General features: G+C 33.9%; 1 protein-coding gene across 1 annotated transcript; it reads right to left on the bottom strand.

The window, feature by feature from the left end:
- Positions 1 to 11,701: 11,701 nt before the first annotated feature.
- On the bottom strand, positions 11,702 to 13,630 carry LOC149827021 (protein CASPARIAN STRIP INTEGRITY FACTOR 1-like). The gene is made up of 3 exons (XM_090020202.1): positions 13,390 to 13,630; positions 12,536 to 12,591; positions 11,702 to 12,069 (listed from the first exon to the last, which is right to left on the bottom strand). The coding sequence occupies exons 1-3, from the start codon at positions 13,475 to 13,477 to the stop codon at positions 11,929 to 11,931; spliced, it is 285 nt and encodes a 94-aa protein (XP_089876328.1). The 5' UTR covers positions 13,478 to 13,630; the 3' UTR covers positions 11,702 to 11,928.
- Between the last annotated feature and the right edge of the window lie 3,256 nt (positions 13,631 to 16,886).

Below are 16,886 nucleotides of genomic sequence, written 5' to 3'. Positions count from 1 at the left end.
CTTCCCCTTTGTCTAAGCCCTCTTTCCTCTTCCATCAGATTCCCATCTTCCCTCTTTCTTCTCTCTCTTTTTCCCTCCTTTCTTCTTCTTTTTCCTCTTCCCCTTTCTTTCTCTCCGATGGAACACGATTCGACAATGAAGCAAGGGCTGCAGGCCAACTCTCCTCTCAACCTCATCCACGATAAGTGATTTCTTCTTCTTTTCTCTCATTCTTCTTTCTTTTCTTTTCTTTTCTTTCTTCCTTCTTCTTCTCTCGTTCCTCTTTTCCCCTTTATTTCTCATAGCATAGTTGAATTATATTTTTGAAATCAAAAAAATGAAAAAAAAAATCTGTACCTTTTTGCTACGTTTTGATTTGTGCGTTCTTTGATTCTACAATTTTTTTGACTTTGTGTTTTTGCTTGATCTTTGATTCTATAACATTTTTTTCCTGTACTTTGCATTTTACTTTCTACGATTTCCATGTTGTGATTTGTTTGATTTCCATTCTACTGTTTGTTTTTTTTATTTCTTGTTTTGTGCATCATCTCTGCATTTTCTTTCCCCTGTGTACCTTCAGTTTACCGCATCACATTAGTTTCATCTTCATTGCATTACATCACCCGCATAATTCATTTCATCACATATTGTCATTATCTTCATCAACAGTTGATCTGCTTCAGCATCACTCCCGTGCGTATCAGCAGCTACATTTAATAGTTTCATCGGCATTCAGGTGCATCAAACTAATCTGCTTTGTTTTCTTTTGTTGCAACATCATCTGTCGTGATTGTGGGTTTTCAGTTTTCAGTAAAATTGACTGAAGGATCTAATTGAATCATCATGAGATTCACGATTTCTGTTCTGAATTGAATCATCATGAAATTCATGATTTCTATTCTGAATTGAATCATCGTGAGATGGACAGCTTGTATTTTGTTACCAACATCTAAATCACTCCTAAATCACAACACCTGTGTGTGATTAGTATCTGTTGTGCATTTCAATGTAATATGCACTTAATGTGTGTGATAATCTGATGTGCATTTTAGTATAATGTGCATTTTATCATAATGTGATAGCATAGTGTTGTTGCATTCATATTATAACATCAGTATTATCAACATTGGATTTGTCCATTTGCTGCATATCATGCATTTGGTAGTAAGCATTGATTAACATCTACAGCAATGAACAACATTCCCTTTTAGATCTGTGATTTTTGTTCAACAGATGCATTGTTTGATATGCATCATGTTCCTTTGATTAGCGCAGTAGTATGACTATTAACAACATTTGGGTAGTTCTTTGTTGATCAGCATTACCACATTGAGCACTAACATCTTAGATTTGCATTATCAGTTTACATACATAGTATTCTCTGTGAGTTCAACTTGGCAAAATCAAGTGTGTTGTGAAGTGTTGTGACAGATAGTGAGAATGTTGTGTGTTGAGTGAATACAGTGAATTGTGCTTTGAGTGAGATTATGTTGTGTAAGTGAGTGGAGTGTTGTGTGTGTTGCAGCTGAGTGTGAGGATAGTGAGAGTGTGTTGAGTGAATGTTGTCATTGAGAGTGTGTTGTGAGAGTGTGTTGAGTGAATTTAGTAAATTGTGCTTTAAGTGAGAGTGTTGTGTAAGTGAGTAGAGATAATGAGTGATTGCTATGAATGTATTGAGAAGTGCCACAATGTGTGCAGTAAGTGAGAGTATGCTGTGAGTGTGTTTACATTTGTTGCTACTTGCATTTGTATATGTTTAGTACATGTTTTTTTACTTGTGTGTATTTCATTTATTATCTATGTTGTTTAGTGTTTACTTTTAGTTGTTTAGCATTCAAATCATAGAGAATTAGCATTTACATTTATTAGCACTTGAATTCATTTGTTGTATCATTTTTTTTTCCATTTTCTATAGCATACTTAGCATAATTAGCATTGACATTAGCATGCATTTACTTAGTGCGTAGGTTATTTAGTGGTTTGTCATTAGGTTTAAAATAGTTAGTAGTATTACCTAGTAGTGATTCAAAATAGTTAATAGTGTGTTACTTAAGTGTTTAGTAGTATTACTTTGAAAGTATTTACATTAGTAGTTAGGAGTTAGTTACATACATTAGCATTATATGTTTAGCATTTTATTACTTGTCATTTAGCCTTTAGAAATCATTTTAATTCAAACTTGTCATTGCATTTCTTTTGCATTATCTTCCTTTGTTCCAATTTAGATTTTAGCATTTATTTGGTATATTTTGCATAGTATAGTTTTTGTTCTTCTCTTGTGTTGCTCGTGTGCATTTGAATTATGCAGGAAGGCATGGAGCAGGAGCAAGCGAGCAAGATACGTGGTGACGCATCTGACACGCGACACGAGGCATGAGTGTAGAAGATACCTTTCACTTTTCTTTTAGAATTTAGGAATTCAATTCAATTTTTGGGTTGTAATAAAACCATTTTAAACCCTTTGCGTAGGGTATTCATTTGTTGTAATAAGTAGTTTATTTTTTTTACTTTTTCAATTTTGACAATAAAGAATAGTTAATTGTGTGTTTGAATATGAAGTATTACCCGTCCCCTGAGTTCGACCTAGTCTCTACCACTTATAAGAACCAGTTTTATATTTGGTGTCTGGTTTTCACATTGCTTTTGAATTAAAAATCTTTTCAAAAAATTTATTTCATAAACAAAAAAGACATCAGCATGCAAAAGAAAACTCTGATAATAACTTAATAATTTCTTCATATATGTGTATTAAAATCATGCATACTTATTGTTCTGCATTAATTCATGCATTCTTGTTTTGTTTCATGTGAGATATTGTTATTGTATGGTAATTGCTTTTAAATGCTTGAATGGTAATTGAATTATGAGATTGTTGTAGTTATGTTTCTCTGAAAACTTATATGAATTTGATTTATGTTTTTTCTTGCTTATTTGGATTGTTAGAAGAATTCATACAAAGAATCTTTGATTCTTACTCAATATTTTTCTCAGGACTTAGAGCTTAGTGATGGGGATGACTGTCATAGGGAGCCTGCGAGATCACTTGACTTATTTCTATTTTCTTGAACAACGTGGCTCTGAGATTTTATACTTTACTTTAATTATGTTTTCAGACTTTGATTATTGATTAATAAAGTTAGTTATTTGATTGGTTGGTTTAATGTAAAGATCACTTGTGGTTTGAAATTTGTTAAGTCTGTGAGGCCCCAGAACCTTGGGTTTTGGTTTCCATAATTGTTTAAAAAAAAATCACTTTTCACGTGGATGAGTTGGGATCATTAAACTTAGTTCAGGCATAAAACACTGGGTTTGTTGCTAGATATGTTGCATCGAGATTATTACACCAAAGTATGGGTGGCTATTTTCCAAGTTGTTTTTTCAATATGTTCTTGAAATTCATAAAGCAAGGGAAAACATCCTATTTTTTGCTCAAAAGAAGTAACCAATTTTTTTTTAGAATTCATCAATAAGCAACTATAGTAATTAAAAACCTTTTTAAGAAGGGGTTGACATAAGTCTCCACAGATCAACATGAATGAGCTCTAATGGAGCTTGAACAAAATACTCAGCTTTATCAAAGAGAAATTTATGATTCTTACTAATTGCACAAGAAGACCATAATTCTATATTATTATTGTTCATAAAAGAAATAGACTCAATTTTTACAAGATTTTTCAAAACATGAAAACTAGGATGACCTAAATGGCAATGCCAAATTTCATCAAAAACCTGAAACATATTTGTGCCTATTCTAGCAAATTAAACTATAGGCGATGGAGATGGAGCCTTTTGATACTTTGAATGGATGACCATGAATATAGTCCTCCTTTAATCAGTCCTTTTAGAAGAGTAGTTCAGCTCTTTGGTTCCTTTATACAAAACCCATTAGCATCAAACTGAAATAAACACTGATTATCTTTTCCAAAATGAGATACAGATAAGAAATTTTTTTAATAGAGGGAACAAGGAGCATATCTCTTAATTTAAAACTCTTATTCTCATGATGTAACAAAAAATTGCATGTACTGGTAATGGTTAGTTGCGTACCACTTTCAACTTCGACACCATCAATACCTTGATACTCGATTTTATTTGTCATACCTTGATCTCAACTCGTAACATGATGTTAAGCTCCAGTGTCAAAGTACCAGGCAGAATCTTGCATATTGTTGAGTGTCAATAGCTATAAAAGCTTTCATGATGTCATAGCAAGTACGGGCCATGTGATTACAATAACTGCAAAACTACCAAATAACTTATCCTTTGTTCAAATTTTGAGGAGGACGAGAGAAACCCTAATGACCACCCTGAGAATTGTAATTTTAAAAATTTTCAAAGGACTGACCAGCCCCCCATGAATTGACCTCTACCTCTACCTCTACCAGGGGTCCTCCTCTATCACGTCATCTCTAAGAGAAAAATGTAGTGGAGGAGGTTTCTCCATGCGAAGATTGGTTGTTTATTATTTGCAACCTTTTCTCTTGGTTGTTGATCAACATTTTTTAAATATCCACAAATGTGAGCAGACCATCTCGAGTGGTAACCGAGGTGACAAAACTCTTATAATCCCTCAATAGATCATTCAACATATAGTGAACATGATTCTCAACAGAAACATGTTCATAAATATCACATAAAGAATCTGGAAAAAAAATATGTGATCAAGATACTCTACCATACTCTTATCTTCTTTCTTGATATCTTGAAGCTATTATTTGAATTGAATAATATGAACACTAGATTTAGAGAAATATGCTCATTCTAATGTAGTCCAGGCTTCATGAGCAGTGGATATCTGAACAATTTGGCCTAACACAAGTCTAGTAATAGTGGCACAAATCTAACTCAAAGCAAGTTGATATGTTCTTTTCCAAACAAGGTACTCAAGATTTGGTTTCATATTGTTCCCTTCTTGAATAAGCTTGTTTGGTGCAAAGAACGATCTTTTATCATATTTGAATAGATTCTGGGAGGATATAACAACCTCAATTTGAGACTTCCATAATAGGCAGTTGTGTCTATTGAGTTTGATAAACCCCAGAGATAAAAACACATTCCATTGAATTGATGACTTGACATAAGGAAAGCAATAATTGATGACGTTGACATAGAACTGGAGGCCATGAGAAATCAAAACACATAAGGCACAAATACTGAGATGACCTATGGGTTATGGATTTGATACCATAAACAAACAACAAAAATGATTTTGAAAGATTCATGCACACACAACAAACGCAAACTTTTATGTGGTTCGGTCAATGTGACTTATGTCCACAAAATTCTCTCTCTAGATGACTTTGAGAGAGAGAGGTTTCCTTGCTTTATACAACACTTTACACCATTTAGAGTCCATGAAGGAAAAGACTTATCTTGAGAACATACAAGTATATCTAGGATTCTATTTGGATTACATTGATGAAGATAAACTAGTTTTGAAGTCTCTTCAAACTGTTTTCATAATTGAGTCCTCTTGTCTTAAGACTCTTTATGAGATAGAGTTTGTTGTTGGTGATGATCAACCTCCAAATCAATCTCAATTGGATGATTCCCATGAGGATCCAACTCCATTTAAGCACACTTGGGTCATGTATGACTATATTCTGGACATTGAGGGCATGCAAGTTGCCCACTACATAATGGCTTTTATGTTTAAGAGTTGCTAAGACTATAGAAGCTTTCTTTAAAGCTACATTTTTTGTGAATTTGTGGTAGTCTTTGACAATAGGGAAGACATGGATCATGTTCTTAGTAGGGGATCGTGGGTAGTCGTTGGCAGAACTCTACTCATGGATACTTGGAATGGATTTGATAAGTTTCATGTATTAAAGTCACTAGCTATTTTATTGTTGGTGCATAAGCTAGCTGCCTCTGGTTCTATTGGACTACAATGTTTATTGGTTGATAGCATAAGCTCTTAAGGATAAACTTATTGTTGTAGATGAGCGAACATGATCTGAGAAGTGTTATGTGTTATGATTGCAGTAAAGTATTGCTAGAGGTCCTGATTAACTCCAACCTATTGGATCACATGCCTCTTACATTGGGTGATAATTTTAGTGCAGACCTAAGTTTGAATATGAGTCTTCTCAAGTTTGTTCTTTCGGTCGGGATCGTATGCATGATATTTGGTTTTACCTCAAAAAGAGAGGCCAAACAAATCATTCTAAAGTTAATTCTGATTTAAGAGTGGGTTGCAGACATGGTGAAGGAGAGGCACATCAATATAAGAAGTAACCTGATCCAATGCGATGAGAGTGGTAACAAGTCAACACTAAAAATGTGTGGAGGAAGAATTATGTTCATGAGGTAGTTATTGGTGATATGCATAAGTTTAAGGCTCTTAGAGAAGAGATTATGAATGTGGATTAATCATTGGATAACACTAGTAACCATGTTAAAGAATGAAATAGTGTTCAAGATCAAACTTCTACTCAATCATTATCTAGAGATGGGGCAAGCCATTTTCAATGGTGGTTAGAGCCGATAAACGAGCTGAGCGATCACACTTTAAGTGTTAGCTTGGCTCATTATTGTGGCCAGCTAAGCTGAGTTTGAACTCATAATGAGCCTAAATTAAACAAGCCAAGAGCCAATATAGAGTTGGCTTGTTAATAGCAAAAACTAAAAATGATTGTATTGTATGACAAAAATGATGTGTTTTAAAAAAATGCCCTATAATTTACCAAATCTATTGAATGGATAATACTACATGTTCTTAATTTTTTTTTATGCTTTTACCCTTAACAAATGCAATTTTCTGATTTACGTGCATCATAACCCTAAAATAATACACCCACAGAACTCATTAATAAAATTGCATCCGAGGTTGCGATATTCCAAAAAAGATTGCAAAATTCTAAAAAAATTATGAAATTCAGGACAAGTTTTGCGCAATTACATGCAAAAATCATAAAATTTATGAAAGTTTGATAATTGTGAAATTGTGAACGAGTATTGCAAGGCACATTGCAAAAAATTGTTTAAATATTGTGAAAGTTTGTACATTGAAATTTTTTGAATGAGTATCTTATGAAGTATTTTGAAATTTTGAAATATTTGTGAAAGTTTAGTATTTAGAAATTGCGACGAGTATCCCAAACATGCTACAAAAATATTCTTTTCTTGCAAAAATCTATCCTACACAAATAGTGATTTATTTGTCAACCCCTTTTTCGCATCTGCATTCCCTATTTTTGCAACTCTAGGGTTCTTGTGGTCCCCAATCTTTTTGATGATCTTTTGACAACATTCCAATGATATTTAGGAGAATATTTCAGCAGGTAGTGACTTGGCAAAAATCTCTCATCGACAGTGGTTCACCGACGGTTAGAAACCCTAAATTTTGACCCCTTTGATTAATCTCCTGCAAATATTTTGGTAAAACCATTAACAGTGACTTCATCGGCATCCCTCAATCGATTTTTTTTTCGTAATGTTATCGACTGCTAGGTTTTTCAGTGAATAGTTTTTCACTATTTTTTTTTTATAAAATTAATTTTTATCAATATTTATCTGAATTTGATTGAGGCTATGGTTGATTGTGCAGAAGCATTCAATTAGTTAGATATGGTTGGGGTTGATTGTGCACAAGCATTAAATAGGGGTTATAGGGGTATTAGGGTTTATTATGGGTTATTGGTTTTTAGTGTTGTTAATTGAATGATATGTTGTGATGTTGGTGTATGAAATTATGATAACTATTAAAATGATAATTGTAAATTATTGTAGCACTGAGCAACTCCTTTGGAGATATATAATAGTCTCTAAAAACAACTATAAGAAATTTGTAGCATTAATCTCGTAAAACATTTCTGGCGAGGTTGATCCCTTCTCACTGGACAAGGAAAGACACTAGACTTGCAAGCAAGGATCCCATATCACTTTCAATAAAACTGGATCCAATTTAAAACTTATCTTTGTTAAAACCCATCGGGTTCGTATATTCACAAAAATTGACACACCCAATGGGACCTTTCCTTCTTAACCAAGGTATCTCAAGGTTATGGAACTAGCATGCAAAGGTCAGATTATGCCATATCTTTCTCAATTATTTTGTCTTTGGATTCAAATCTACCAAGGATTCAAAATCCGGTTATGAGTTGCCTTGATTGCGCACACTTTGCACAACCTTATCTATGTTCCTAGTTATATGTTTTTTGTGTTATAAGAGTCACTGGAAAATTTTATTCATCATACTTTCTTTGTTCTTTTTTAAGGTGAAGTTGAATTCCCACTCTAAGGTAGCCAAAATCGTGCAAAAATCTAGAAAAACGCACAAACACTATGTTCTTTTTCTCAAATGTTTTTGTTGATCATCTAATATCTCAACATTTGCATATCTATCTGTGTTTTATACCTTGTTGAAAAGTTGAGATCTTGCACTTTTTTTGCACTTTGAGGTGTTTTTTTCCAAAATAAAATTTTCTCTTATGTTCTGCATTAAAAAATAGAGTCAAAATTTGTCCCATGATTCTATCACAACATGAGAATCTATCTTTCCAACCCCCATCTCAACAATCAGGCGATAGAATATGGTGATTCTTGTATCATTTAAAAGCTAAGATAGAGACATTTTTCTGTCATTTAATTCTTTCATAAAATGAAGTTGCTCATACATTGCATTCATTCCATTCTTTTACAAGAATGTTGCTTCTCACTTCCTCTTTGATGGAGAGAAAATAAAGTATGTGTAAAGGTACCTCCATCTCATTAGTCTCAAGAATGTTGCATTTCACCGCATCTTTGATAAAAATAAAACACATTATACCATCATTGATTCTACACTTTGTGTTGTTCTCTTAATTTTTTCCAACACACCCATACCATGTGATTCAAAGCTTACTATGAGGTACGTCGACTTTGTGTTGATAAGGAGAAAATATAGTATACCATTGATTCAACTATCACAATTTGTTAAAATCGAGGCCTCCCATCAATTCTACAACATCAACATTCATGATGAGAACAAGTTTTAAGATGATGAATTGCAGCACTCATGAACAACTTGTAGACTTTTGGTTTTTTATCCCACCCATACCATAAGATATGCTTATCGAAAAAATTCACCGTTGATAATTTTTTGTCGATGAAGTGTCGATCTTCTCACTGCCAATGTTTGGCCATAAAAAAATGATCATAATTTTTCACTAGTTGAAGATCACAAAAACCTAGTTTCTATGAAACCTTAGCTTTGTTTTTTTATATTATGATCATATGAAAATCCAAAAAATTTGTAATACGTTGTACGATACTCTTTCAAAATTTCACAAATTATGGACTTCCGCAACACTTGAATGTATTTTTGCAATACAATGTACAATACTTATCGTAATTTTGCAATATTGGACTTTCGCAAATATTTTAAAATTTTGAAATACTTTATATGATTACTCGTTCATAATTTTGCAAGGTATGGACTTTCGCAATACTTAAATGAATTTTTACAACGTGCCTTTCGATACTCTTCTACAATTTTGCAATTATCGAACCTCCATAAATTTTATGATTTGCGCAGGTGGTTGTGCGATACTCGTTCGTAATTTCACAATTTTTTTGGAATTTTGCATTATTTTTTGGAACATCACAACCTCAGATGCGATTTTGTTGGCGAGTTTCATGGGTGTATTATTTTAGCATCATGATGCACGAAAATTGAAAATTCGCATCTGCAAGGGGTAAAAGCGTTTAGAAAAAATTGTGAACCAACGGAATTATCCATTCAGTGGATTTGATAAATTGTGGGGTGTTTTTTAAAATACGTCATTTTTGTTGTCCAGTACGATCATTTGCCATGAAAAAAATATATTGTTTTAGAGTTGGAAAAAATAGAATTAAAAAAAGTACATGTAAAAGAAGTGTAAAATATATCCAAAATATATTTCAACACCTAACTAGCTTCCACAAGTCGAGCGAAGTCGAGTTGTCCATATTCAACTGACAGAGCCTATTTTATGAGTTTGAACAAGCTCTTTACAAGCCGAACATGAGCCTAGCCACAAGCTGATCAGCTTGTTTTCCAGTCCCCGTGGTGGTTGCCACCATGGTGTTGTCGAATTCCAGTATTTTGCGTGAATCGGGTAAGGAGTTTTTTATTTTTTGGTAAACAAGGTCAAGACGGGCAACAACCCATTTGGTGATAGATAAATCATTATATGATATTATTACTGTTTGGTAAACAAGGTCAAGATGGGCAACATCAAATTTCAAAAATTTGGTCGTCCAAGCAAGTGGTCCCTTGAAAGCAGGCCTATCTTTTAAGGACATGGATGAGGAGACTAATTTAATTAAAAGTGGATCTCAAGTAATTGGAGTTGTGTCTGGTGATAGTCTGGATTAGGTAAAACCTCTTTATGTATATATGGATCCAAGTCTAGTATTAAGAGGAGCCTAACCCAATCAAATGTGGGTCAGCTAGCTAGTGAAGTTGGTCCTTCTGAGCAAATTCTTAAAAGCAGATTTGGCGTGACCTTTCTTTCGGAGATGAAGCTAACTTATTTTGAAATGCCTAAGGTGCAGGTTCATGTGGATTTGCTGGTGGACTCTTAGGGCAAAGTGATTTTGGAGTACTTAAGAAGGGGAGTTATAGCTGATATTAAAAGAAGAATGTTGGAGGGACATGGGCTTTCTGGATTGGCAACTGTGGATATTGCAGATGTATATTTAACTTTGACAGTTTCTTGCTAAAAAGATGAACTATATTCCTAGATGTTTATATAACTCATCTGGAAATGTATCAGGAGGATAAGATTTGGAAGCACAAACCTCCTGACGTGTTTTTAACCCAACTCTCTACTTAATCGGTTGTATTTTATTCTTAGATGTAGCTAGTAGGGGGGTTTGCCAAACCCCATCTTGCCAATAAAAAAGAAAAGAAAAAACAAAACCCATTTCTCTATTCTTTCCTATTTATAGCTACAACCTCAATTGCCATACAAACTTCTATTTGGTAATTTTGCAGGAAACCTGTGGTTCATATCAGGAAATTCAGGAACATGAGTCTTATTTTTGGAATTAAGGTCAAAAGATTATCCCCTAAATGGAATTTTCTCTTAATTTTTGACAAGCTCTGACAAAAGTGAAGAAGATGAAAACATTGAATACCTATGGCTATATATGAGTCAGTTATCTGACTCGTATGCACTTTGATGAATCAATCTGATAACATATAATCAGGTTCAATCTGATAAAAGAGCGAGTGTGTCTCTCTCTCTGTATATAAGTGTTTTAGTCATTTTTATAACGTTGAATCCATCTAATACTAAGCACAAGTAGTTTAATATTAGATTAACCCTATATATGTAAGTTCACTAAGATTGGATATTTATTCATATTGGATTCTTGTCAATCAAAATATTATTTGTGTTTTTATTTTTTGGAAAGATGGTCTTTATGGTTTTGGTAATTCCATACAGCGAGCATGCAACATGCTAGAGAGAGAGAGAGAGAGAGAGAGAGAGACTTGCATGTCACGTCAAATAGTAAGGGAGAATAAAGTTGTATAAAGCATTAGCAGATGCTCTTTAACAAGTAGAAATTACATAGATTCTTCGCATGCGTCCCTTTTGCTTTCGCTTATGCATTACAACAGGTCTATGTATATCAAAGCATGGTCGACTTATCTGGATACTGTACTATATACATGCTAGACATACGTGCTCTCTCTCTCTCTCTCTCTCTCTCTCTCTCTATATATATATATATATATATATATAATGCAATATTGTGAGCATCCAGGCATGGATGCTGCATGTCATTTCACATGCATCACATGTGAGTCTAATCATAGAGAGGAAAATGCATTTATTTAGAGCAAACTTATGTCCCATGTAGTGAGACTATTGTCAAAAACTTAGTATGTATATATCCATATATATGTATGTACGTGTTTGAGCGCCAGCTTGACCTTTTTAGCATTCCTGATGATTGCCAAGCCAATGACCTTCCTCACTAGTTAGGTATGAGCTTGAAGGGAGGCTTCTCTAGGGCTGGTGCAGGATCATAACTGTAATAGTCCTTTGTATTTACTCTCAGGATTCTTGGGTGCACACCATTGCTTCCATCCTGGTGGGATACCCACGAGGGTACTTCCTACATGCCAAGTATACTGCTTTTTAGCTAACATAAGAAAAATAAGCAATTGAAAAGTTAAACCAAAGAGAGTAAAAGAACAAGAAATGAATCTAGAAAGTTATAAATTGGAAATGCAAGAGAGTCATCAACCACACAACATTGCTCTTTGCTCCCACTTATGTACAATAATCTTGGAAAATTTTATTATCATTTTTTTTAAAGAAGGTAAATTTGTAATATCATGCATGTGTATGTAATATGCTTTTCTTTTTAAAGAAATTTATATGTAAGGTTCTCATGTTAACTCTCTCTAAGTTACATCTTATCACTTTCTACTAATAACAATTCGCATAATTAGAAGTTGGTACGTAGAGGAGTTTGTTTTTCGTTAAATATGGTTTAATTTTTGAAGAGAAAATCGAAAATTGCATCTTGCTTATATGTGAGCATATGTGCCAATGAATATTCTTTAAGGGATATGTACCTCTGCCACTTCTACATGCTTTATGGCCAACTCATTCATGAACTTCAGTCGTCCACCTACAAAAACATCTTTATCAGACAATAATACAAAAGCAAATTTGTTATCACTCCATATTTCATCAACTCAGATAAAATTGGAAATGGAAATATTTTGCCATGAGATATACCCAATGAGGATTATATATTTCAAGCAACTTTTTATTCTAATGAAAAAAATTACAGCAAATTGAAAGGATTTGTTGACAAATCCAATTACCATCCTCAAGATATTCATAAGAAATTAGAACAGTTCAAAATCATAAGTCGGCAACAGCAGATGATAAGAACAGCAATATTATAAATTTCATAATCAAATAAAGACCTTCAACAGCTACAAATAGAGTCAATGTTGGTAAAAAATCCAATTAGCATCCTCAAAGAAATCAGAAGAAACAAAGAAAATATTCACGTTCATATTATTGGTAAAAGCAGAAAGTGGGGATGAAGATGCACATTTCTGCAATCAAAACATTAGAAACAGTAATTTTTCTTGCAAAATAAAGAACGGCAAGTGCATTTTTTGTTGGTGGCGCCGGAAAATGAAAACAGTGCCTTCGGTATTAAGGATGAAATTGGCATGACGTATTGATGAATTCATCAATTTCAAAGTTCTACTTCTAATAGAAATGTTTGAACCTATAAATTAGTCTAAATCTTGCGATTCATGAACTTTACAAGATCCTATGTACAGACCAAAGGTATGACAAGCTTTAGACAACTCACCTGAATTATAATATAGGAATTGCATTACATGAATCTGTGGAATACATGCCATTTACTGATCATATATAGCATGACAAGCTTTAGATAACTCACCTGCATAGGATGGAGGAACGAGGGATGCTGAGATAAGGATGCAGAAAACTAAGATGAGTACTCCTTTGAGGGCCATGGAACCCATCATGAGAACTTTACTTCAAAGAGGCAAACAAGGTGCTTCTGCTTTGGATTTCATAGACAGGAACAACTTGCTTTCTCATATAACTTGCACCAATATTTGATATGATCGCAATGTTTGAAATCCCTCTACATATTAGGGTTACCACCTTTCTTTTTTATATTTTTATGGTAACAACTTCGTTCAAGTTGAAAAATGCAAAGATGGCCTTCCATTTCTCTCTGAATTAGTTTTATATTAAAAGCTAAGACTGAGCGTGCTTGCTTTTGATGACTAGACCTGCACGTTATCGGTATTTCAAATATAACAATATATTATTTCTGCGGGGTAGTACTGTCACAACAATTCAACTCAAATAGACAAATATTTCCTCCGTATATATCTAAAGAGAGACATCGAGAGAGAAAAGAAGGGAATAACCCACGACAGCTTACAGTGAGCGAAGGGGGGATTACGAGTTGTTTTCCCAAATCTGATGCAGATGCATCCGGCATGGTCGCTTTGCTAGGAAACGAAACTTGTATCGAGTTTTTATTGATAAAAGTTATGATTTTTTAAGCCTTGAATATTTATGTAATTTATAAAAAATTTACACCATCAATTTTCAAACCTTATAAAATCCTACCTGTGCATCGGAATCGAATGATGCAAGATTCTATTCCTATAAAATCAAACATGTATATGGTCAAATTCAAGAAAAACATAAAAAAAAAACCTTCAAAAACCCCATAGGCAGTGGTAGGTATAGATATAGGCAGCTTCTCTCTCTCTCTCTCTCTCTCTCTCTCTCTCTCTCTCTCTATATATATATATATATATATATATATATATATATATATATATATATATATATATATATTCTCACATCTAACACCATAAATGTGATCTATAGGTTTTGTTTAGTGGGAACCAGCTTTTGGATCATCGGAATCTGATCTGTATACAGATTTTTCCGTTGATCTGAAATCAATGGATATGAAAGCATCAATTTTTTGGCACATAAAAATACATTTTTTATTAAAAAAAACATGACCAAAGAGTTGATTCTCACTAAATCGAGCATGTTTAACACATCTAACTATTCAAATCTATCATAAAACACTTCAAACTATGGGGCCTAACAGGGGATAAAGAGAAAAGAGGACCTAATATATATGTGAGTAATGTGTTCCTTGAGCCCTTTTTTTCGTTAGGTCTCATTAGGCCCCTTTAAAAATCAGGGTTTTAGGTATTTTTTGTCACGTCTAACACCGTAGATGTTATTTATAGGTTTTATTTAGTGGGAACTGACTTTTGGATGTGTGGAGGTTTTTCTGGTGATCCAAAAACAATGGCCATGAAGGTACCAATTTTTTTGGCTCATAAAAATATGTTTTTCATCCAAAAAACATGATCCAAGAGTCGATTTTCACTAAATCAAGCATGTTAAACACATCTAACGGTTCTAAAACTTATGGGGCAGAATGAGATAGAACAAGAAATGGAGCCTAATATGTTTAATTTTCTCTCTCTCTCTCTCTCCCGGGCTGGATCCCCAAAAATGCTTTATGGACGAAGGGACCATCTCCGAGGACCAAAGTATTGGCTTGGTTGATTCTTCATGACCGGATACAAACCCATAACAATATCAAGAGGATGGGGTTTCAGTTTCTCAGTTGGTGTGTGCTTTATCGACAGGTTGAAGAAACTACACATCTATTTTTGTCGTGTGAAGTGTTTCGAGAATTATTTTCTAAAACTTGAAGGACTCTATCAGTTGTTGTGCAGGAGGGCTGCTTTGTGTTAGATCTTATCCTAGGCCCTGTTATAATTAGATGCGAAAAGAAGTGGAGGACTATTTGGAGAGTTTGGTTATTTATAGTGCGGTGGTTCATATGGATGGTCAGAAATGATGCTACTTTTTGAGATATCCCGTTCAACCTTAACCGTTTGACTCATAGGGTCTTGGCTGATGTGTATGCTATATTCTACATATATCTCAAAGACCTACCTCTGCCACCAATTGATCCCCATCTAGATGTCAATGGTCCTTGATGAGTTTTTTGTTTTGTGTTCGGGTTTTTTTTGTTTTTTGTGTAATTGGTGTTTTCACGTTTTGTTGTTGTGTTTGTGCTTGTGCTTGTGGGACTCGACGCTTTGTTGAGTTTCACTTTTAAGTAACGTTGGTTGATCGCTTTTCAGCTCTCTCTCTCTCTCTCTCTCTCTCTCTCTCTCTATATATATATATATATATATATATATATATATATATATATATATATATATATATATATATATATATATATATATATATATATATATATATATATATATATATATATAAGCACCCTTTAATAAAATACCTTGACCTTGGATGAAGATGTGCTGTGGCTCATTATAGCATTCCTTTTGCTTCACTCCCTTTGGATCCACCAACCATCAAGTACTTGTACTCCACTTCCTTGAGATCTGTCCACCATTAAGCGAAAGAATGAGTCAAAGTCAAAAGGTTCATGGCAATAAATAGTGATAAATATTGGTAGTAATATGAATAAGTTTAACAAATAATAATAATAATAATATTATTATTATTATTATTTGATGATGGTGATGATGCAAAAGAAGATAGATACAAATTTTGTTTTTTTGACAGTATAAGATGAAGCTTAAAACAGGCACAACTATTAGGGTAGCATTACGCCAGAAAGCTCGTTTGTTTTTCGCGCTCTATTGCCTCAACTTGCTTTTTGGCTTGCTGTAATTGGGCGTTCTTGTTCATATTACTCCTAAAATTCCTCCTTTTTACCAGCTATCATGAACATGCTTTTTCTTTTGGTTTGTGTAGTACCTTTATCATTTCTCGTGCTTGAAAAGCAGAAGCAAGAAGCACCACCTCTTACCAATGGGTGCTCCGCGTGGTTGGTAGGAGCTGCACGTCTCCTTGTGGTGGGTGGGACGTTGCAGGTTCAAAACCCAATGGTCCGTTCAATAATGATTGGTGGGGTCTGCCTAACTCCAGCTTGCATTAAAAAAAAAAGCACCACCTCTTGCAAATTAATGAAGAAAAGAAAACAAATTAATATTCGAAAAAAGAAGGGCCTCTTGTGTACATACACAAATACATAAGTACGTATCAGTATTAATTTGTTTATTTCTAAATCCAAAACCGAGATATATGGCTCAATTAAAGAATTGAATATCACGGGCCATAAGGGCTCTGCTCATCTGGTAGGGACAACTGGTGAATGTCTTCAAGTTGATGGGACATCACTAGTTCAAAACATATGGACAGCTTTTGCTGCAAAGTATCATGGCATGAAAAGCCTCAACGGTTTTATCAATCGAGGGCTTGCCAATACGCAGTTGGTGATTTGAGGGTTTTTCCCCTAGCCTAACCACAGAAAAGAAAAAAAAGAAAACTCATTTGTAGACAGAA

Source organism: Nuphar pumila, chromosome 10 (assembly GCF_984573655.1).
Source record: "Nuphar pumila chromosome 10, dmNupPumi1.hap1.1, whole genome shotgun sequence".
Taxonomy (NCBI): domain Eukaryota; kingdom Viridiplantae; phylum Streptophyta; class Magnoliopsida; order Nymphaeales; family Nymphaeaceae; genus Nuphar; species Nuphar pumila.
The sequence above is the reverse complement of the archived record's forward strand: the minus strand, read 5'-3'. Positions and strand labels throughout refer to the sequence as shown.